Below are 24,593 nucleotides of genomic sequence, written 5' to 3'. Positions count from 1 at the left end.
GGATCTAGCGACGCTCATTTAATAACGTGTAAGCTATTCCACCCACATCAGTGTTTGCGGTAATATGAAAACTAGGCTTGCGGTCAGTAAGCTTATATCCCTGCTAGCCTGCTGTAACATGGCAGTGTTGACGTCCACAGTGAGTTTTGGTGGCGAGGCAGACGATAAATGAGAATGAAATATGAGCAGGCTCCAACAGGAGCGATACGACTGCCCCTTCTCAGACCGTAGTCTTCATCTAGGTTTGGTAATTGTGACTGAAAGTCACTTGAAGGCAACTTTTATTCCCCCTGCATGAATTATGACAGACCTCTTATAATCATAAGAGCAAAGGAGAGGAAGTACAAACTATTTCATCTGATGTAGAACAACAAATGTAGGTTGAAGTGTCATGATACGACTGCGCGAAATGATGCCGATTACCTTCTTTCTTACATTTCTTGGTGGCGTTTCCTCTAGGATTCAAAGAGGAGATTCTCTTCCCCAGAAGCTCGTTTCTATCTGTAGTACAAAACCAAGAAGAACCAGTAGAAAGCAGCACATCATGGGGTAGCCTGTAACGTCACGACAGACACGTTCCCTATTGCTACAGTTACTAGGTCTTTGGACAAGGAACATTTCTATAATTTACGTTGAAATTCTGAAAGAATTTATCTACGTAACAGTAAAAATGAGGAAAACCGTCTCCAAGACCGTATCAGCACAAAACTTGGTCTGCTCGCATTTCCCTACACTTGTGCAAGGCAAAATGTCTTAAGCTCCACTTCCTGTTCCTCAAGGCCAAGGTCAGCTCCCGGTTGGCCCAGTTCCACACTTTTAATATCTGCACCAGTTCCCACAGCTCGTTCTGAGAGGGAAACAAGAGAGGACGCTGATGTCATCTTGTGTAAAAGGTGCACTGCTCGTGTGCGTTTGGAAAGGTGAGAGTGGTGATTGTGAGGAGGTTTAGTGGGGTTATACACTGCTGTCCTCTAGCAGAGGCTCCTTGCCCTCACAGGATCCACCTTGTGAACTGTGTAAGTGGCTTTGTGCGCCGTTGTCGTGCTTCTTATAGCTGCCGGGCCGCAGGTTGAGAGCATTGTGCTCTGGGATGAAGAGTGCAACTAGCAGGGACAGCAACACTGAGCATGCTCCGAACAGGAAGGGAGGGCCGGGGATGATGGCACTCTGAAGGGGCACAGATGCAGAGAGATTTGTGGGTGGATACATGTTTTGTAATACAGAGAGATTTCTTACTGCGTATTAACACTCACCTCATCTGTAGGGTTAGCCATGTTGGGTTTGACACCCTTCTCTTGGCTCTCGGCGGGGTCCATTTCACTGAGCTCCACATGAAACAGGTAGAAGACGAAGCCGTAGAGGGCTGGACCCAGACCGTTACACAGTCCTCGGATTCCTGTGATCATTCCCTGCACCACACCTGACAGAGAAACAGGACAAATGGAATAAGAGTGCATTTTTACAATCACTTCTTTAAAAAAAAAAAAAAAAAAAAGTAAACAGGTCACTTAAATATACATTATAATGCAATAATACACTACCATTCAAAATGTAGCACAATTTTATTTGAAAGTAATTAATACTTTTATTCAGCAAGGACACATGAATTACTTAATGGTTAAAGTAACAGTAAAGAGACAAAAAAAAAAAAAAAAAAAAAGGAAAAAAAAAAAAAAAAAAATCGAATTAATGCTGTTTAAATCCTGAAAAAATATTATTGTTTCCACTGTTCTCAACCCTGATAATAATAATAATAATAATAATAATAGTTTCCTGAGCACCAAATGAATATATTAGAATGATTTCTGAAGAATTATGTAACACTGAAGACTGGAGTAACAGCTGCTATTCTATTTTTAAAATAGTAAACTTTTGTTTTGAATTGTAACATTTTCACAATTTGTATTTTGGATAATAAATAAATGCTGCCTTCTTTCATAAAAAGGTTTCAAACTGTAGTGTATTTAATTCAACTTATTTTAGTTTTTAGTGCATAACTCTACATTTACACAAAAATATAATATAATTTACTATAATATAACATAATTTACTATTTTAATATCATTAAAACAATTAATCAGCTCCGTATCGACCACAATTCTGTGCATAATAAAAAAATAATTCAACAAATTTCATAAGGTCAGTCAGTCATTAAGGAGTTAAAAGTAAACTGAACAGGTTTATTCTGCACTGGCAGACAGTATATTATCAATTTTATTCCATGGCTACCAAATACATACATGCACATAAAATAAAGGAGTTTAAATTATTTTATTGCATAAGACGAGATTGGATAGTTACACAAGAAACATGAAACTAACAAAGCTTTGTTTTTGTCCATGGATTTCAGCTAATGACCCCTCAGAATTATATAATTCAGAGAGCCATGCAATAAAAATAAAACGTGACTCGAATTATTCTGTGGCTAAGCTTAACTAAATTTGACAGCCAGATGATTTTGTATATGAATATATTAAGACTGGACACTTTTTACCGATGTTACTGTGGTGTTGCTGCATGTCTCTCACCTTGTTGGTCGGGGTCTGCGTTGCGGGACACTATGGCACTGATTGCTGGGAAGGTGATGCTAGACATGGCAGCAACGGCTCCAGCGGCCCACATCATCCTTAAGAGAAGAATCAACCATTAGACTCTCTTACACACACATACACACACAGACTCTTGTTTACGTGCATGTGTAACTGGTTTCAGGAACATGAACCGATCCAAAACACACACTGCTGAGGTCTTGTTTACTTGTCTATTTGAGTTCCAGCCAAGAGATAGATAACATGATTATAGCTTTCCTAGTTTTCAAAGAATAAAGCATGGTGCTTGCAATGCCAAGGTCATGGGTTCAATTCCCAGGGTAAGCAAGAACTACTAAAAAAATAAACGAATACTGTGAATGCAATGCAAGTTGCTCCGTTTGCCAGATGCATAAATGTAAATATTAATGATGAATGTAATGGCATGATAAATGAGTCACATAAGCAGAACATAACATCTTATTATCTTGTCTTATTTTTTTATTTTATGTCTTGTTCAAGTGCTTTAAATAAAGCTTATGAAACATCACAATAATAAATACTGATTCCAAATACAAATCTTATAAAAAACTGAACTGAACCATGTCTAATGAAGAATGAGCTGTCCTCTAGTAGGTTTCTAGATAATCAACTCACCAGGGCTGGGAGCCAAAGCCGTACCAGGCCAGCTGCAGGATCTGAAAGCCAAGGCCTAACAAGATAGTGTTCTTATTCCCTATGGAACGCATCAGGATTCCCAGGACAACCGTCTGCACACAGAGATGAACCATTACTCTTCAAATCTTCACTGGCTTCTAATTACAAGCTACCGCCTGGCGCATTCGCACAGTGAGCAGATTAGTGTGAAAGAACACACGCTGTGCTGCTCGGAGACAGAACAAACTCACAATGGAAAGGATGGAAAAAAGCCTGGAAACCAACCTGAGCCAAGATTGAAAGTATTCCCACAACCGCAATGAAAGCAGCGACTGTTTCTGATGTAAATCCAATGACCTGGGAATTGAAGTCAAAAGTTGTTTAGTTGAAAATTGACAGTTTAAGAAGATCTTATGATTTAGGTTAGAACCATTCAATAACAAGAGAATTTTAGTTAGGGTGCAACAATCCAGTGAGTCTAATTGTGCTAGTAATGGTGTTATTTTAACATTATTTCTTAACTAATATAGCTCTTTATTACTATTTTGAAACATTTAAATTTTACTAGTTATTTTATACGCCTTTGTCATTGTTATAATTAAAACACACACACACACACCTTATTTCTGTCTCAGCTTTTAGTTCATAATTTTACAATTTAAAAGTAATTTAAACTTTTATATATAATTGTATATATATTATGGTTTTAGTTTCTGATAACAGTACTGGTGTGAAATAAACCTTTGATTTATTAATATGAAAAACCATCAACATCAATGGCATGCATGCCGTTTCCATATTTAGATCATCTTCATTTCCAGTAACTGTCAGTCGGAAGAAGAAAGTGTGTTATATGATGTTTCTAATAACTGCAGTGATCAGATGCAGGTATATCAGGCCTGTGGTATTGCATGCATGCATCTCATAGAACCACACTATGCTCTGCTCTGAAATATGAGCAAATGGCCTTGTGCAAAACAGATGCACTATAACAACAATGGAAGATGATTGAGTTAAAAATCACATGACTATCTCAAGCAGTTAGAACAGTCATTTGTAACGATTTACCTGGAGGGTGAGGGAGGCTATGTGAAGTGCGACTCATGACTCACTTTTTGGGTATTTGCTTAAGCTACCACAAGGGTTGAGTGTTTGCATAAACGTCACTATGTTTCATGCCTCAGAGATCCGCCATGTCAGCACATAAGAAAGAGTTCCAGATCTGTGCCTGTGGCATTGATACAAAAGGTGTGAACTGTACCTGTCTGAGATACAGGAAGAAACTGGAATATTGTCCAGCCTCAGGCAGGTAAGACAGGAAGACTGTGATGCAGATCAGGAGAACCGTGGAGTCCTGGCCCACCTTTCGCAAGGACTGTCAACAAGAGTCACAGAGAGAGAATGACACAGAGAAAATGAGTGAGTGATTCATTTAATAAGTGACAGATGACATCTTTGTCATTCTTCTTCAAATGCCTGCTGTTGTACAGCAGCTCAGAGGTTGTTGTCGTCGTTTTGTTTTTTGTCAAAATGGTATTGACAATGGCAGTGATTTGAGGCAACAAGGCAACCTGAGTGGGAACCTGCAAAACAGCATTTTCAAAAACGTTTAGATGGGGAAATCTAAAATACTATATTAAAATATTAATAATCAAATAATGATCATCAATAAGTTTTATCCATCAAAAATTTAAATTAATAATTATGTAATATACTGGTATGCACAATATTGTTAAAAAGATTGTGGTTGCTCTTTTTTTTTTTTTTTAAATAAGTCTCTTTAATGTTTATTAACTAAGCATTTATTTCCAGTAATATATAAATTATTAATTAATTCATAGCTGTCGACTGAATATTGACATTACAACTGTTTTTGGTGCTGTTTTTATCGGTCATTTTGTGTTTCAAGAATAAGGTCCAAGGTTAAGAATAAGCTATTAGTTACTAAAATGTAAAAGGTTTTTCTCTATTTTACATTACATCGGCCTAGTGAAAGACAACTTCTCTTATTGATCACGTCTTATGCACTTTACATCTTTTCTTGTGCGGCTGGAAAATAATCACGTTGTATGCATTTGCCAAAACAGATTTACTGAATTCAAAATACGGATGGAATTGCCGTTGCCATGAGCGACCGCTTGCCGTGAGCGACCAGCTGGCAGAGGATTCCGTAGCGTAGCCTTCCTCGAACAGTTATGTTGACGATTTCGGATTTGGTTAACGTATACTGCGTGAGGGTGGCTGTGACTGGATGATGACAGTGTCGGTGATCTCAAGTGATCAGTAATGCTGCTGTTGTATCAGTCAAGAAACGGGACACGGGAGGTCATTTATGGGACACATAAATTAAGTCCAATATACGGGATGTCCCGGCTAATACAGGGCCGTTGGCAAACCTAGACATCAGTGACTTACTGCAAAGGGGTCTGCCTGCTCCCATGAGATTGGTGCTCCCCATGAAGCTGGTCTCATCTTCTCAGGCAAGGACTCAGGAACCGCTACCAGGATAAAACAGATGTCTAGCAGGGCAATGGCCGTGGCAAGGATCACCACCAGAGTATCTCCATAGGTCACTGACAGGTATGCACCGATCGCCGGGCTCGTCACCAGACTGGCTGCAAAAGTGGCTGATACCTGTGGATGAGGAAAGGAATCTCGAGATAAATCAGCTGTGCTGACCGCAAGGGAAATGTTCATCAATGCAGTTAACACATTAATTTCTTATCAGCGGGGCAAAAAAGGAAACCACAGACAGCTTTCAAAACAACAGGAAACCAATATATGCCTAAGCGCTAAAAAAAAATACTGCACATATAGTTGCAGTGAAATGGTTACAGCACATCAAAAGGAAGTCATGAATCATTGTCCTCTTCTCACCAAGCCATAGGCTGTGATCCTTTCATGCTCCTGCGTGATATCGGCCACATATGCAAAGATAACAGAGAAAGTGACCGCAAACACACCGGACATGGAGATCACTGCAAAGTACCACCTATAGACAGAGAAAAATGCTTACATGAAATGCTTACGAATAATAATAATAATATTATATAAACTTAAAAAAGATGCCATGAAATTTAAAATTTTCGCAAAAGTTTTCCGAAATAACTTAAAATTAAGATAATAATATTAAATCACAATCAAGTCACAGTGTATAAATAAATAAATAAATAAACACAAACAAAATGACCATATCACTGTAGGGTTGAAGGGGTCATCTAATGCTACATGCACTTTTACAAGTTGTTTAAACTGAAATGTGTGTTGGCAGTGTGTGTACACAACCACCCTATAATGATAAAAATCCATCAAGTGTTTCTTTTGTAATCTCGTTAAATGTTTTCCCCTTTCTCAAATCGAGCTGTCTGACCGTGTGACGTCACACGGTCGGAGGCCCCTCCCATGATTGTTTGATTGACAGCAGTTTCAGCACAGACTGGATTTGTGTCTTACCTCAGACCTCAGAGTGAGCCGTCATCAGTCCGAGATGCAGACAAGCATGACTCCTAAGTGATTGAGGTGTTTTGTTGTTGGATGTAATAATGAACATAGCAGTAGTCATTTACTCCTGACATCTGAGCGACTGAAATCGCAGAGGATTAAATTGGATCTAAAGGAAATGCGCCCTTGATCTACTTAAATGTGTTTATGTTCGCGCAAATCATTCATGATCCAGCCTCACCTACAGAAGCAGTGAGTATGATGTATTTTAATGAATCATTGCAAATCGCCTTTCCTAATAATGTGCTAATTAGCAAGTTTCACTATGAATGTTGCTAAAGTAAACAGTCTCTCAAGAGATGGAAGCAGATGGAAGAGGGGGGCTGGGGTCAGCAGAGCTCATTAGCATTAAAGGAGAACTCCACAAACCAGCATGTTTTGAAAAGAGCTGTTTTTAACAGGGTAAAAAAATGTTTTTTTTAACACTACCATTGAGAAATTTTAAACAAACTTTGTTACAAACTTTTCATTAAGACCCTAAAGAATCATATCAACTTGTGGAAAATGGGCATTATATGACCCCTTTAAGCAGAAAACAGCATTGTTACTGTTAACTAAAACTATTAAAATAACAAAAAAATAAATAAAAAATGAAAAAGAAGAAAAGAAAATGATCCTAACTTGACACAATGACTTAAAAAATATCTGTAAAACTGTAATTTATTAAACCATTATGTATACTCACAATTATATTATTAACCTGATCAACATAATAAAGAATATATAATATAAATATGTAAAAAAAATGTTTAAAAAAAAAATCACATTAAATTAATGAGAATAACATTTTAATGTATTTTTTAAATGTGTTAAAATTTTACTGTAAAACAGCCTTAATTTTCTTATTCAGAATAATGTTTTTTCGCTTAATTTTTTAATTGAAATATTCAACATTTCTTGATGATTTTTGTGAAATTTACTTTTTAAACTAATACTAATCTCTGCAGAAGTATCCCGGCTATGTTCCCTATGGAGCTGCTAGAGTCAAGAAAACAAGCATTTGTAACTAAGGATGGAACAAGCCCCGTTTTTACGATAAATCACTATAAAATTCTGCACGGTTAGTATTACCATTTCATATTTTAATTATCATTTAAACTGTATTTGATTACCGGATTTTGAACAACTCCGGATAAATAAATACTGTCCAGCATAAAGCACAGTATTAAGTAACAGTCACACATGCGCACAGCACACAGAGTAGTTTAGTTGTGTGTCAAAACATGGTGGAAAGCTGGCAGGTTTTAAAAGAGTGCTAAGGAAATGATGATTTATTAATCATTTATAATTTTCACTTAACCCTTTTCTTTACTTAAAGGGGGGTAAAATGGTGTTTCATGTATTCAAAGTTGTTCACAGTGTTAAAGAGATGGATTCTCATGCTAAACATGGCCAAAGTTTTAAAAAATAATTTAGAAGAATGACTGAGAATTTCTGTGCCGAAAATCTTACTTCCGGGTTGGTACAAGTTTCGGTTGGTTTTTTTCGATCGTGGATCTAATGACGTAGACGAGAACGGAAGTCCTTATAGGAGCGTTTCTCCTATACACGTTGACCAGAGGAGAGCGAGACCGCGCACATCAACGCGCTTCAAAGTCGTCGGCAGCGCTGCGTAGGATTTGTTCGAGAATGCCTCCAAATAAGTGCATTTTTGGATGTGAGGGAAAGTTTATCGTGTTCAGCTTCCCCAAGAACCCAGCGTTACACAAACAGTTAGTTTTTAGCGGTTAGTTTTTCCAGGGCAGCAACGGAGTATATCAAATGCGTTTGTGTGTTAAGGCCCAAGTCGACGCTGGATTTGCACATCGTTTGCTATTAAAACATGGAGCCGTCCCTGTGATAAAAGACCCCATTCATGTAAGTACAATTGCATCAGATTTCTGTATTTTGTTGTAAATCAGCACATAAGTGAATATATTTTAATGGAAACACAAAACATCAGTATTATAACTCCGCCCACGGCACGCCTCCAGGAGCTCGGCTTTTTCCAGAAAGAATCGGAAGGCTGTATTTTTCTTTTATAAATATGATAAAATTAAAGACTTTTTGGATCTATAAAGGATGCAGTACTACTCTATAGGTACTCAAGATTAACATGAGATTAGGTGAAACTGTGTATGTTATGTACCCTTTAAAGGCTGAAATGTGAGGTTTACCGTTTTCTGAAACTTTTTAAAATCTTTATTTAAACATTTCGTACATGTTATTAGATGAACTGTTGTCAGCCATGTTGTCATTTTAAATCCGGACATCACTGATAATGTAATAGTTTTAGTTTGTGCAAACGAAAATTTCCTTTATTTATTGAGGATTTTTTTTATTTTTATTCATGACCAATGTGAAGTCTGCGGTGGGTTAGCTTTGAGCCTTTGTCCGTCTGCATTTGTCTTCATGTAAGAGACGTACCATGGGCTGATCTTCATGAGAGGGATGGGAGCACAGGTGAAGAACACAGTGAGCAGCAGGAAGGACTTCCGGCCCCACACATCTGACAAAGCACCGATTAATGGAGCACTCAGAAAAGACAGCAGTCCCTGAGTGAATACAAAGGTGCATGACCAGGGCTTATCATGAATAAACATGCCAACCATAAGAGTAGTGAGCTTCAATCACAATTCTTATCTCTTCTCACATCAGAAAGGGAGAAGAGGAAAAAGCATGAGTAAAAGTGAATGGCTGGAGTCAATGTCCTACCTTGACACCATGAATAAGACCGTTCATCAGGAATGTGTGCTTGGGGAATGTCTGATGTAACACCTGAAACAAAAACACAGATTGACCATAAATGTAAGCTGTAAACAGATAATCTGTTGGCTACAAAATAACCATAAGCTAGTAATTATTTACAAGCTTTATTCTCTGACAAATCTTATAAAAAAGCACTGCTACTGGCTAACAAGGACTGGGTGGTGCATCAAATATATTGGCATGAATTTAATGCACTTTTAGACTAAATTCAAGATTCCTCCCCGTCTTATGAGTATGACAGGCAGAGATGCTTTAATAGACTCTTATTTAAACTTCAATTTAAATGTATTATTATATATATTGTTATATTGGTGCGTGAAGCATGATAACGTCAAAATATCTGTGTGTTTATGTAGTATACAACTGTTGAAAACGTACCTAATATTTTACTTTACTTAAAGGGTTAGTTCACAGAAAAATGAAAATTAAGTCATTAATAACTCACCCTCATGTCGTTCCAAACCCGTAAGTCCTCCGTTCATCTTGGGAACACAGTTTAAGATATTTTAGATTTAGTCCAAGCTCTCAGTCCCTCCATTGAAACTGTGTGTACAGTATACTGTCCATGTCCAGAAACGTAAGAAAAACATCTTCAAAGTAGTCCATGTGACATCAGAGAGTCAGTTAGAATTTTTTGAAGCATCGAAAATACATTTTGGTCCAAAAATAGCAAAAACTATGACTTTATTCAGCATTGTCTTCTCTTCCGGGTCTGTTGTGAGCGCGTTCAAAACACTGCAGTTTGTGATATCCGGTTCGCGAACGAATCACTCGATGTAACCGGATCTTCTTGAACCAATTCACCAAATCAAACTGAATCGTTTGAAATGGTTCACGTCTCCAATAAGCATTAATCCACAAATGACTTAAGCTGTTAACTTTTTTAATGTGGCTGACACTCCCTCTGAGTTAAAACAAACCAATATCCCGGAGTAATTAATTTACTCAAACAGTACACTGACTGAACTGCTGTAAAACTGAACTGAAGATGAACACAGAGCCGAGCCAGATAATGCACGAAAGATTGACTAATTCACTGACTTTGAATATGTTTTTATTACCTTTCTGGACATGGACAGTATACCATACATACGTTTTCAATGGAGGGACAGAAAGCTCTTGGACTAAATCTAAAATATCTTAAAATGTGTTCAGAAGATGAACGGAGGTCTTACGGGTTTGGAACGACATGAGGGTGAGTCATTAATGACATAATTTTCATTTTTGGGTGAACTATCCCTTTAATGCATTAAACATTTTGATTATACTTGGCAACAATATCCAAGTTTACTTAAAAGTAATACAAAAACGTTGTATGCCTTAGATATAGCAACTTCCTGTTTCATGGCAAAACAGAAATTTGTCAGGCTGCCACAGTCACGTCCTTTGACGAAGGATCTTTCCGATTTAACATTGCTAAGGACTTATAATTACACTCACCAAATTTAAAGATGATCCTATTAAAACTGTAGGAGGAGTTTGTTAAAGTATAAGCCCTGAAAATGTCAAAAACTGCACAATAATCGTACAGGAAATTCAAGAGAATTAAATAGAATTGCTACAAGAGATTTCTTTGTAGGTATTGGGACTTTGCATGCATGCAATTGGTTCAGACTTGGATACTGAGTTACAGCAACTTCCTGTTTCATTGCTTTAATAGCACGCTTTAACACTAATTGTTGCTAACATGTTTTAGAATATTTCTAGCATGCTCAGGCCCTAATAATCATTTTTAATGTGGAAATGGATGTTGTACATTTTCAGCCATCTGACATTATTTAACATTTAAGCATTTTCAGAACAAACTGACAAAGTAGAGAGAAAAATGTATTTATTTATTAGCAACCAAGCGCCAATGGTGCGAGGTCACTATTGGAATTGCTCAGTTTATTATTTAGGGCCCAAGCCACTAGGGTCACAGGGCTTTATTGCTTTTATAAGGATTATTATTATAAGAAGGGTGGAAATATGTCTGTAATCTGTAATGTCAGTTTCATATAACCAAGTGGTCCACAAACCAAGTTTGCTACATGTTCCAACAGATCATTTGTTTTTCCAGATAAATGATGAGTGTCATTGCTGCTTTTCTTTCTGAAGGTTATAAAACAACCACCTCAAGTACAAAACATGTTGTTTTGACTGTGCAATGAAATGACAAACCCATAATAAAGTACAAGGCAAGTCTGTACTAAAACAGAAATGTTACTTTTGCATTTTGATAGGTGAACATCTTTCTATTTGAGGCTGAGCACAAGTACCAACATTGCCGATGAAGGCAGGTGCAAGCCTCTAACTGCAGCAATGATTCCCACAATTTGATTAATCATTAAACTCACTGTGTACTACAGTGTCAATGTTTTACATATGTACATAAGTGTACAAAAGAGATCTATTCTTTTATGACTGGGAAACAAATCAATTGACCTGTATACAAATTCAAAGACAGTCTTCAGTTCCAAGAGGTCCAAAAGTCTAAGAGGGAACATTTAACTTATATAGCGGCATGTTCAATTCTTGATTCTGATGGGCTAAAAAAAACAAAAAAAAAAAAACACGTTACACGGCATATTAGTTTTTCAGTTATTTTCCATAACTGCACAGCTAGAACGGACTTAATCATAGAAGAAACTAACTGGTTATTGATAATTCAACATTGTTGGTCTGTTCTGTTGTAAATGAATCTGTACCCATTGTCCTCCAAACAGGATTTGTACATAGGTCAGATTCATACAATGAGTGAAAACAAAACCTGATACTACTACTACTTCAGTCACTAATAACATCATGGAAATGTAAACAGTCTAACAAGCCAATAATGCACCAATCCAAGAAAAATGGGATTTGTTTCTTCACTTTCACTTAATGTTTCAACTGTTTTTTCCCCTCATTTAAGAAATAATAGGTCAATTTGAATTGTACTGAAATGTAATATACTACTTTTCCCCACTATAATGCCAGAATAAATGTTGTGAACAGGCTGTTCCATTGCTCTGCTGGGAGATGAAAACAAAGCATGTGAACACACATTTCACCTGCTGTGTTAATTTGATATGGCACTCAGATTTTAGGACACACTGAAGGAGAACTTGACTGTACTGTCTGAAAGAGCAAAACTGTGCATCTCGCCGAGACATAAGACTTGTCAGTGTGGCATTCAGCTAGAAGGGTTTGTTAGGCTCATTAGTGCTTCAGTATCAGAGGCTACTAATCAAATAAAATGCCAGGACAAAGTGCACTGAGGCAACTCTCTGGCTCAACTACACCAACTAAATTCAAATTCTCCTCCCACACTGGGAAATGAAGGCAATAAATTATATTTTTTCAAAAAATTATTATTGTTATTGATTGGCAGCACTAGTAAAAATTTAACTAATTAAAAAAAAATTCTGAAATGAATCCCACCTAACATAAGACAGTATATTTTTTAATATTTGTTTAGTGGCATCTTTTTTTATGTCTGAAGGTGAGCATCACTGATACCAATACTACTGTTTTATCTAGGATATAGAGAATATAGAACAGAATTTCCTAATATTTAACTATTGACTATAGCCATCCAACATTACAGTAGCTCTAATTAAGAACTATCATTTTTTAACAATTATTAGACTCTAAAAAATAACAATTTCAAGTGAACTTACAAAAATCTTGTCATAAAACCAATTATAATAAAAGGTTATATTTAGCTACCTGTGTCCTTCAGCAAGTAGGAAATATACATAAATTGAATAAAGTTATCAAACACTAAATTCTAAATTATATATAGATTAATATTTAAAGCTTTTTTTCCTTTTGTTCTTTGATTAAGAGACATCACAGCAGCTGGGTTATTAGGTTATTTTGGCTGCTATTACTTTAAGAGCTGCTGCAGAACATGACACAGATCTGACATGCGACTTTTTACCTTTTCTGTCTCACTTCAGGTCTTAAAGTATCTTATAATGAGCTGACAAGTTGAATCAGGTGTGTAAAATGAGGGAGACCGTGCTGGGGTGCTCCAGGAAAGTTTTTAAAACCACTGCATTTCAGAGACATGTTCTTAAATGTGACTCATAGATAAATACTTACACATGCAGTTTTAAGGCAGCTTTAATGGCCTTTTTTGTTAACTTCATGTCTTAACTGACAACATAAATACGACAATGCATGCTCGTAGCTTCATTTGTGCTTTAATATGATATAATGCTTTAATATAATACAGTGTACGCTACCACATTTGTGTGTGCATTTGAAGAGCATGTGCTACGGGCATAGAATAATGTCTGACAGGGCAGGAAAATTAATGACATACGACCTGACAACATCTCATCTGAACGCAGTTCACTGGTGTTCTACTGAAGCTCCCACGTCACCTGTACCTTTTCCGTGCTCGTTTGAATAAATGCAATTCTTGAGACAGAAGCAGCAGTTGAGATTGTGGTGGTCAACCCTAGCTCCGCCCCTATGCTAATATCATTAAATATTTTTAACGCTGTTAAACTGAAAAAAAGTATATTATTTTCTAATATATTGCATTATAATACATTACATTCTATTTCTATTTTAACATAACTGTCATTACAAATGATAAACAATAGTTTTGAATGAACATTTTTTAATTCTTATTTAATTAGTGACAAAATTTCAAAATCTATCTGCTTGTTAACCAGGGTTCAAAGTCCAAAGCACGAGGAAAATCTGTGCTGAAACAGTGTTACTCACCAGTTGCTCAGTCACATTTTTATGAATTTTTACAAGGCATGTGACATTGCTATACCTAAAACGTATTCGTAACGAGACTACTGTTGTCAACAAAAAGAAGCATTGAGGTTTTCCTGCGTTTCAATTGATCCCAAGCTTGGCCTGATTGGTCCAGATTTCACTCTAAGGGGTTGCTGACCTATACTGGGAGTCAAACCCAACACAATTAAATTCACACATTATTCAAGAAAAGGAAACCGCAATTCCACTTTACATGCAGTGTAAATAATAAGGAAACCACAGTTACACTCAAAGCCACTGATCAATTTGAAGGAAATGGTTTCGCAAATAACACTTTGTGCAGCATGCTGTGACCGTACTGGATACAAAGTCAACAATAGTATCATGCTGACCAGCATAAAAACAACTGAAACAATGTTACAAAGTAAATCACAGGTTCAGTTTCATTTACAACCATGTGGCCTGACAAACCCTCCAGTTAGCCTCCAGAATAAAAAGATCTTTATTAGCATGATGCCGTTTGATGTTGTTTTAATATGGCTGGGTTCATTAGACTCTGCCAACACAATGCATCCCTCATCAACTAAAACGGAGTGCATAATTCTGCCCTCTCCATTTGATCAGGATTCATTTATTCATAAATTTGTATAAAGCTCCTCAGATCCGGGCAATGGAAAATGTCACTCCTTGTTATGGATACAAGAGGAAGGGAGGATGAATGCAAACATTCATGGCTCATAATTTGCTCTGATCTGAAACTGTGAATGAAGGTGATGAAGCAAATCTGGTTTACCGTAAGCATGGGAGTGGTGAGCAGTCCCCAGGCGAAGAACTCCAGGAAGATAACCACCACCGCATGATAGACACTGGGCTCTCCAATCCCCTGTGGCTAAACAAGGAGAATTTATTTGACTAATAATGTTTCTACAAACAAACAAAATACAGGATTTAATGTGAACAGCACAGATAAAGGAAGTAATAAGGAGGACGTTTTGACAAGATAAATGGGAGAAGGCATGATACACATCACAGATTTAATATTTTTTGCATAACAGATGCTTTATTACCATTTATTATCACTAAATAAACAAGATCATAGTGTGCAATAACAGGGTCCGATCTGGTACACTGCAAAAGGTTTTACTTTAGAAAACAAATATCAGATGGATGTCTCGCCCTAGATCAACCCCTCAAAGCCCAAAATGGTCTTGCCATACCCTTATAGAAAATATGCATGCGGAAGTTGAATGGTACACAAGAAAGCCCACACTCCTGTGTTTAATAGCCTGCAGACTAAACACAATGCTATGGTTCATTAGAAGCTGGGGCCTGTGTCCAATCAGCAAAATATTGTTATGTAGGCTACAACTTGTTTGTGGTACAGAGTAAAACCATCTTACACTTCTGGGAAAACCTGTAGTGTGTTTTAATTACATACGACAGGTCAAAGAAAAAAGATTTACTTTCATAGCAAACATACACTTTAGCCTGCTACAAACTGACCAAATTAATTTACTATTAGACCTGAGGTTTTCCAAACACTGGGTATTGTTTGTGACATGAGTTGATAAAAAGCTAATCATTAATTAAACTGAAAGAAACATTAAAATAAACAAATGAGGCTGTACGAATAATCAAATTTAAACTGAAATGGTGATATATCTTATTCAGGGCCATATTAAGATAGTGTGGTACCTTAACCCCACCCCCCTTCAGACATAATTAAGGTGATTTCTCAAATATAATTTATGAAATTGTCCAACTACCGTATTTTTCGGACTATAAGTCGCACCTAAATATAAGTCGCATCAGTCCAAAAATACGTCATGACAAGGAAAAAAACATAAGTCGCATTGGACTATAAGTCGCATTTATTTAGAACCAAGAACCCAGAGAAAACATTACCGTCTACAGCCGCGAGAGGGCGCTCTATGTTTTCAGTGGTACACTACAGGAGCAGTGAGCAGCATAGAGCGCCCTCTCGCGACGGTAATGTTTTAACTTTAACTTCAATGGTAAACAGGGAGAGTGCAGTCAATCGCTTCTGTGTCATTGTCATCCTGAGCTCATTCTTCACTCGTTTTAAAAAAAACTTTCGATCCCTGGAACATTTTGAATTGTAGCTAAACGTCTAGCGTCCTTATCTTTCTTTAACTTTCCTTTTGCAAAACCACTCAATTGACGTCTGTCTATTTTGATTCATTTTCTGTAGCCATTAAAAAAATTACACATTTGCGTGTATTTGTTGTGGACCAACTCAACTCTGACAGATTAGGGACGGAAGGGGGGTACTGATAGTGGTCATGTATTCTTTATTTATTTATAATTTATTATTATTATTATTGTTGTTAAGTTAGTGTTCATAAACGAGTTATGTATGGTCTTTTCAAGAATTTCAAGTTTATAATAAAACAATTTACGAAAAATATTTTTAAAGCTTGTGTCATGTGGTGCCCCCCTAGTTGTTGTGAATGGTTGGTGCCCCTGGGCACTGGCCCAAGTGCCCTTATGGATAATCCGGCTCTGATCTTATTGAATCATAATTATCAAATTATTAATCGTTTTCAAACATCTTTGGGTCTATGGACCTTCAAAGAAAATGGTCTTGATGAGTGTTTCCTTAAAGGACAATGATGCCATAGATTTCACAGTATATCATGCGAATACATCCTACAAGATTCATAAAGTCTTTATTAAAATTTGACAGCTGTCTCGACATTTTAATGCCAAATCGACTCTTTTTCTTTCTTTATACAACCAAAACAACATTAAGAAACCATAACACTACTTTCTTGTTATAGAGAACACATCAGGTAAACAGACGGACAGAACAGATGTCATAAAAATGTACGAATGTTCATTTCTAATCTGATGGGACACACACTTCTGTCACTGATGGTCACCATGGAGACTAACTTTTTCTTAACTAAATTAGTACATTGTCTTAATTCCAAGCTTCCGGTTTCATTTCCAGGTTTGTACACAAGGTAACTCACTCGATGTCAAAACGCAAGCCATGCTCGATCTGACTCACTTCCTTAAAGGTGGCTTGTTTTTTTTCTCACTGTTGGCTGTCTAATGAAACTAGTGTCTCTGATAAATTACGGTTCATTTCACTTCGTAAGTAAAGAGATACGATAAGAATTTTCATCACGAATCAGATTAAATCACAAGAAGGTGCCTGACAGGTTGCCAATCGAAATGACACTCAATGTAATGTTGTTACAGCACATCCTGTAAAAACACTGACTTAGCTTGCTAGCCCTGACTAGCATATGGCTAACTGTCACAAAGAAATATTTTACTCACAGTGCCTCCATCTTTAATGATGATTTTCTTGGCAAGAAGAATGCTGCGGTTTAGCCGCTTTTTCTTCTTTTTCTCTCCAGTCATTGTTAACTTATATCCATTCTTGTTTGTGGGAGATGGACCTGCGAGGTGTGGCTAAATATTAGTTTACCGTTAGCATCCACGCTAAAATATGCGACTTCCTGTCCTCAGTCCTCGCTCTCGGGAGTCCGGCCCATTTCTTTCAATGCAGGCTTCTTATTGGCCAATATTATACGGGTGTGGTTTTCCTCGAGATTTGATTGGCTGAGTATATTTGTCCGTGCGTGTGAACCATAGTCTATGGCAGGGCTATTCAATTGGTTTCATTCGAGGGCCGCATTATCAAATCGAAAAGTTGAGGTGGGCCGGTGGGTTGGTTTGGGGGTTTATCTTATTTATTGAAACATAACAGTTTCAATAAATAAGCTAAAGTAACCCTAAAGAAGTGTGGTATTTACTTGGAAATGTGGTACCCAACAGTATGCAAATATATAAAACCATAATAAATAAAAACTTGATAATTTACTGCTGTGTACAACTATTTTCCTTGGAACAAATAAATTATTTATACAAACTTATAGCTGTTGGTGAGAAATAATAATTATTTTATTTATAATTGTTATGCTTAAATGAAAATATTCTGACAGTGAGACTTGTTAACCACAGGCTCCCACTGTATAAAAAATGCCTAAACACAAGTTAAAAACTATACGCACCTTTACAAAGAAACTGACATAATTTCATAACAAGCATTAAATATATATTCCTCTACCCACCTAATAAAACTAATGCAATATAAATCACTATATTTACTATTAAACTATATAATATTATAGTATATATTTACTATATTTATTTATTACTACATAGTATTCAATATAAATATTGCACATTCCTGCCCAACCATGGTAAATTACTACAGTAAATGTGGTAAATGTTTGTAAGGGTGATTAGGGGATTTAAAGTCTTCTAATTTCGGTCATGCCACAATGTTTCTCCTGCTTTCCTCATCAGTCTTGTTGGGAATGTTGAGGCTGTTTCATCCGATTTAATACTAATTAAATCATCGAGTGATTTGTGGTTTGTAACAGAAATGTTTCTGTCGAACTGAAACGCTTCCACTGGTTGTCGCAACGCTGTTTAATATTAGTGTGTCCGGGACCGGGAGTAAACGCAACTCCGCGCTGGGCCGTGTTTAAACAACTAGTGAAACAACTGAAAACATCGCTATTTGTTGTAACTGTACTGAACGAGAAACCGCTTCAGATGATTCAGTTACGGAGCGGTCCGAATGAATCCGAATAGTTTTAGACCGTTATGCAAGCGCGTTTAGAAAGAATCGAACCGAAAGAATGATTCATTCACGAAGGATTGGTAGCCTATCGCTGGTTCAGTCGACATAAATTCGGGACACATATAAAAACTGCTGAAATATTCACACGTAAAACGTTTCTCAGGTCAATCGGAGCGAAAAGAGGAGGAGGGAGGTTGGTGCCGTCGGGCCGCCAATTGAATAGCCCTGGTCTATGGTGTGAACCATAGACTGTATGGTGTTAACCAGGTGTGAACAACAGTCTTTGAACCCAAAGTGCTTATTACCTTCCCCTTAATTGCTTTACCTTGTGAAAATACATCTTAGTTACAATTCAGCTGTCCGACAAATTCCAAATCTTGTTATTGGAGGTATTAATAGCATGGATATTAAGTTAAATAACTCATAAATTAGAAAAAGACTTACTAGAGCTGTTAACCAAAAGCATAATTCTTCATACCTTTCACTGAGAAAATATGGTCGGCAACTAATACTTTTTTACAAATACAAAGGAAATACATTTTAAAATTTTGCATAGGTACTATCCCTGTAACACATTAAGTTTGTGTCTCACCAAAATGTTATTTTTGTAATTTAGAAAATGAAACACACTTCTACTGTAACTGTAAATATTCTGAAGACTTTTGGAAGCAGGTATCTATGTTGGTTTTTGATATACTTTATAAAATAAATTAAATAGATGAATCCATGATCCTTTTTCTTTTTAACTGTAATACTGGTTTAGATGTAGTTTAGAACACTTCAAAGGTGATAATTCTTCTTGGGAAGTTTCATGTAGGCTACATAAATAAAAAATAATGTCTGTTACTCCCTCTTTTATATATATATATATATATATTCTTTTGTAAAGACCTTGAAATATTTTATGACTCATTGATTTCATTCACTAGAAACAATAAATGTATAAAAACGTAACATTACATATAAAAATGTATGATTTACCCTCCATAATGTATATTTGTTATATGTATCCCAAGTTTATGTTTGTGTTCTGTTTGAGATCAAGTATCTCTGTATGTTTGGTTTTGAAAAAATAAAATAAAGCGCTTATTACCATAATCGGGTGCTGTTTTTATTGTTATCCTCACTAATAGACTGGGTTTCTCCCAAGCAAAAAAAAAAATATATAAATAATTATTTGTAACTTTGTCATACAACTTATATTAGAGGAATAAATGACAGGAATTCAAAATGATTTTGCAGGAACTTTATGTCTTCAATACCAAGAGCAGAATTCAAATAATTTGATTTAAATTCCCATAACAAAAATATTATTATTAGATGTATTAAGATTTCTAAAACAAAATGTGTGTTTATGAATGTGTGTTTTAAAATGTCTAATTTATTCTAGTTTTCAATATGCAGCATTGGCTTATCAGTTTTAACCTGTTTTAACCATTTCTCCTCACTAGAGCAGAATATATACTATCCTTACAATATAAAACATCTGTCTTCATGATGAACATTTTCTCACAGATTTCTCTTTAAAACAAATGTAATTTGACTGCTGATGAGAAAGCATCTTAGAATCTGCCATGGATAACTGTGCATTAAAAAAAAAATCTTGCAGCAGCTTCAACAGTGCACATAAAACAATGCATGCAAAAACATTTTCAAATCTTCAAATAAAATGTTTTAACAATATAAAAAAATTCACATATGTAACACGACATACACCACTTACAGTAATTTCACAGAAAACAATGAATATAATAATGCATTAAGAGAACAGTTCTTGGTTGTGAGAATAATGACTCCTCTAATGAGCCTACCAAAAAAAAACAATAATATATGCCCAGACCACTCCAATATACTCTACACAAAAAGTTGCGTTAAACAACATTTAATTATCAATAATATAAAAAAAGTAGCTGTTAATAAAATATTTTAACCTACCAAAGTGTTGCCAAGAATGTAAGGAATGTTTAAATAATCTTAGCAAAACATAACACAAATTAATTATGGCTTTAAAGTTATTTTAAAATATACCCAAGTTTTGTATTACAAATGTATTCTACAAACACAACAGTACAACATGGTTTAAGTCAGCATGCATGAACCAAGTGTTTGATTTATTCCTCAAAACAAAGTGAGAGCTGATATGGTCAGAAATGGGATATCGACTGTTGCTTGATCCGTTGCAGGAAAGAAACATTTTTACAGATTTTACAATATGTTCTTTTTGGTGTAACTTATTGTCAAACATCCTCATCTATAAAAGGAATGTCTTGGTCTGAAAGACATCTCTTGCCCTGATTGCCTGCAGAAAAGGAGGCAGAGAGGGATTCTGGAACGTCTTGGCTTTGGGTGACACACTTTGACTGGACTCCATCTTGGCATGAGACAGAGATGTTTTGGTTCAACTCTTCAGCAGGCCGTTTGGTCTCTGTTTTAGGATCCCGTGTTGAATCAGAAGGTTTAGAAGGTTTCTCTGGCTTGGAGCTGTTCAAGGCAGTGTTTGCTGAAAGAGATGCTATGGATTAGCCACTGAAGACTAAATATATTAACACAAACTTGTAAAATTTCTGTAAAAGCAGCAGTGCAAACCCATGGTTAGAGAAACAGCAGGTTAAATAACTCAAGCTCAACAACTGTCTCACCGCAAAAGCAGCAAATCCAAGCCTTCTTTATCAAAGAGCGTGTGGGGACGTCCAAACATAATGTTATTAAAATGTCCTGTACCTCAGTACTGACCTTCCGTGTCCAAACTCACAAAATGGTCTTCTTGTAGACTCTCAGAGCTGACTAATGATTCAAAGTCCATGTTCTCAGCGTCTGAGCTATCCTGTTCAAACTCAGGTAGTCTAAAGGCCAAATCATTCCTAAACCACAAACAAGAATAGGTTTTGAATGGTACAATAGAAGTATGTACTAATAACTCTCAACATCAGCACAAACTTATTCTGTGCCCCTGGACAAAAGTTACTGGGGTTTGAAAAAATCAAAATGCACATGTGAAATGATACTATTTCACTTTAAATTAAGCATATTTAAAACTGTGCATATAAGACCAATAACAATTTTGTCAATTATTTTCCCAGGAGCAAGAACAAAAAATGTCATGTTAAACATTCATTTCTCAACTCACTTTTCCTTCTTAATGGACCTGATTCTTTCAAGCAGGTTCTTTTCGATTTCTCTCTCCACCGAGGCATCATCTGAATCTAATTTTGGCCGCTCAAATATCTAATGGAAAATGAAATCATGAGATGATGTAAGATGAGAGCCATGAGGTGCACTCTGCAAGCTGTTATACTAAAGGGACAAAATATTAGACTAGAAATTGCACATTCATTTAATGGATAACGTACATGAGGCTTTGCTACATTATGAATAGTTAGCCACAGTGTGTTGGGGGGGGGTGTCTACAGCTATGATGGTATTCAGAATAGCATTGCCATTTAGGTTTACTGCTTTAATAAAATGGCTACCAAATACTAAAATAATTAACAATTAAGAATCACACAATCAGAATAATAAGTATCATCTTTCCAATAGAAGATTTGATCCCTGACATCGTAACTAAGGTTTAACAGTGATAAAGTTCAAAATACCACCATTTATTTGAAACAAAAATATTCTTTCCTTATAAATGTCTTTGGGGTCATTGTTGATATATTTAATGCCTACTTGCTGATTAAAAGCACTACTTTCTTTTTTTTTTTTAAATGGTAGTTTATATTTATCTAGTATGTGAAGTTTTCTTACCGTGTTCTGCCTTCTGAGCCTGAGCTGTTTAATGGCCATAGCTTCCGCATTTTCCAACTGCTGAATTTCTTCCATTTTCTGATTAAAGCACCTTGTTTGCTCATTAATCAGAATTTCCACAAAACTGCACATAAATGTTAACCATAAGGTTCATATGAGGCAATGTTGTCATAGTATGTTTGCAAAATGTTGGCCAATTAACAATTAACTGTTAATTACAATTAACAATTTGGCTGCTTACACAATTGATGAATTTTGTATTGTACCTTTTACTATTTTAATATCAACCATTAGCACCATGTCAAACCAGACAAACAATCTAGTCATAAAGGAACACAAATAAACCAAAATGATTCTCACAGAGTGGTCTTGTTTATATCTTTCATACTGAGAAGAGGGTCAGAAGAATCTGGGCAGCGTAGAATGCAGGGTGCAAACACGATAGCCAGAGCGTTAGCTGACATTCTATTGTGAGCTTCCTCTTTTGCCACTCTAAATATAAAAAGAAATTATGCATGAGGCAATGCACAGGATGTCTAATATTCACCTTAGTCATATGCAATGGTTCCTTACTTCACAAGATGAAAAATAAGCCTTTCAAGAGTAGAGAAGTTTGAGGGAGGTAGTTCATCCAACTTTCGGTAGATAGCACGCAACCGCTCAGATGCTTCTGGCAGATCTGGAGGAGAAAAAAGACAATGTGTGATTCTTTCTAACATATGTGGAATAAATGTTTAGCCTTCACACCCAAAATTGAATGTGGCCAAAACCCTACCTGCAGCATACATGAAGTCATTGTAGAGGTTGTATGTAATTAGTGGTTCAGGTAGCTCCCGTAACCACAGTTTGACCATGCCGGTGATTGTGTGGATGGGGTAATTGTCAAGACTGACGGCCTGTGGATCTGGAGAGATTAAAAACTTTTTAATGCATAAAAGACTAGCAGCTATTTTCAAGTGAAGTAAGCACATGACAAAGTTTGTTAAACTTATCAAGGAACAATTCACTCATAAATAATTATCTTCTGAAAACTGGAATGGATTTTGAGAAATTTTGCATTAAATCACTTGCTCCTCAATGGATCCTCTGCAGCGAATGAGTGCTGTCAGAATGAGAGTCCAAACAGCTGATAAAAACCACAATAATCCACATAATTCTAGTCTAGTCCATCAAATGAAGTATTGTAAAAAGCTTTGTTAGAAACAGATCCAACATTGAAGGCATTTTGGCCAAAAAAAAGAAGGCATTTTCTCCAGTGATAAAGTCCATCCCTTGCTATCCTCTTACATCAAAATAAAACTATTTTGTACTGTTTTTTCATGTAAACGGTGCTTGATCTATGCATATATTTCTCTCCTATATCAGACAAGGTGACTTTTTCAATGAACAAAGCAATATGGATAGAAGGCTAATATTTTACCCAGAAGCACCAGTCTGAAGTTAAAATAAATCTCAATGACAGATTTGTTTCTTACAAACATGTAGCTTTTCATTTCACAAGATGTTTATTGATTGACTGTATTATTATGATTATCAGCTGTTACTCTTATTCTGATGGCACCCATTCACTGCAGAGGATCCATCCATTTAAGCAAGCGATGTAATGATCCATTTCTCAAAATCTATTCCAATAGAGAAACAAACTCATCTACATCAGAGTCAATATTCAGTAAATTAATTTTTTTGAGTGAACCATTCCATTTAAAAAAAATTACTTGAAGGAAGTACCCTCTAATTTCTGATAATGAGGTGTTAAAGAGCAATCTAATCACACCATCACCTTTCTCTAGAATGTGGTGAAGCTCTTTGGCTCGGCAGACTGAGCCAGACTTGCGGTAGATGCCCTCTGAGTACAGTCCGTTCATTTCGACATGTACCAGCATCTTCTCCATGACAAAGGGTACCGATTCAGCCGTGTGCACCAAGGCACAGAGAGGTACACCAAAGTTGAGTGTCTGCTCACCCGCTTTCTAAATAATGGAAACATACAAATAAACTATAACTATATGATCCAACACATCTTTTATTACAAATAGAAATTAAACTTCTGTTATTATCTACACTATCATGTTAGCGAGGATGATGGC

The 24,593-nt window shown here is 36.2% G+C and overlaps 2 protein-coding genes across 3 annotated transcripts in view; both read right to left on the bottom strand.

The window, feature by feature from the left end:
- Window positions 1–953: 953 nt before the first annotated feature.
- On the bottom strand, window positions 954–17,657 carry LOC132154736 (hippocampus abundant transcript 1 protein-like). Of its 2 annotated transcripts, none has more exons than XM_059563400.1 (12): window positions 17,445–17,657; window positions 14,929–15,018; window positions 9,381–9,443; window positions 9,093–9,220; window positions 6,063–6,177; window positions 5,601–5,819; window positions 4,447–4,560; window positions 3,471–3,542; window positions 3,186–3,298; window positions 2,529–2,626; window positions 1,254–1,420; window positions 954–1,167 (listed from the first exon to the last, which is right to left on the bottom strand). In XM_059563400.1, the coding sequence occupies exons 1-12, from the start codon at window positions 17,526–17,528 to the stop codon at window positions 955–957; spliced, it is 1,476 nt and encodes a 491-aa protein (XP_059419383.1). In that variant the 5' UTR covers window positions 17,529–17,657; the 3' UTR covers window position 954. The 2 variants fall into 2 exon arrangements, with proteins under 2 accessions (XP_059419383.1, XP_059419382.1); XM_059563399.1 differs by having other exon boundaries at window positions 14,929–15,024; window positions 17,445–17,656.
- Window positions 17,658–20,270: 2,613 nt separating this feature from the next.
- Window positions 20,271–24,593, bottom strand: part of LOC132155395 (unconventional myosin-IXb-like) — a 29,749-nt gene continuing 25,426 nt past the window's right edge. The window contains exons 34-41 of the mRNA XM_059564257.1: window positions 24,287–24,476; window positions 23,282–23,410; window positions 23,080–23,185; window positions 22,867–22,998; window positions 22,507–22,630; window positions 21,887–21,984; window positions 21,493–21,620; window positions 20,271–21,259 (exon numbers count right to left, since the gene is read on the bottom strand). Coding sequence (XP_059420240.1) covers window positions 20,997–21,259; window positions 21,493–21,620; window positions 21,887–21,984; window positions 22,507–22,630; window positions 22,867–22,998; window positions 23,080–23,185; window positions 23,282–23,410; window positions 24,287–24,476 — 1,170 coding nt within the window. The 3' untranslated portion in view covers window positions 20,271–20,996. The remainder of the gene's footprint in view (window positions 21,260–21,492; window positions 21,621–21,886; window positions 21,985–22,506; window positions 22,631–22,866; window positions 22,999–23,079; window positions 23,186–23,281; window positions 23,411–24,286; window positions 24,477–24,593) is intronic.

Source organism: Carassius carassius, chromosome 12, assembly GCF_963082965.1.
Source record: "Carassius carassius chromosome 12, fCarCar2.1, whole genome shotgun sequence".
NCBI lineage: Eukaryota > Metazoa > Chordata > Actinopteri > Cypriniformes > Cyprinidae > Carassius > Carassius carassius.
This window is presented reverse-complemented; position numbering and strand designations above follow the sequence as displayed.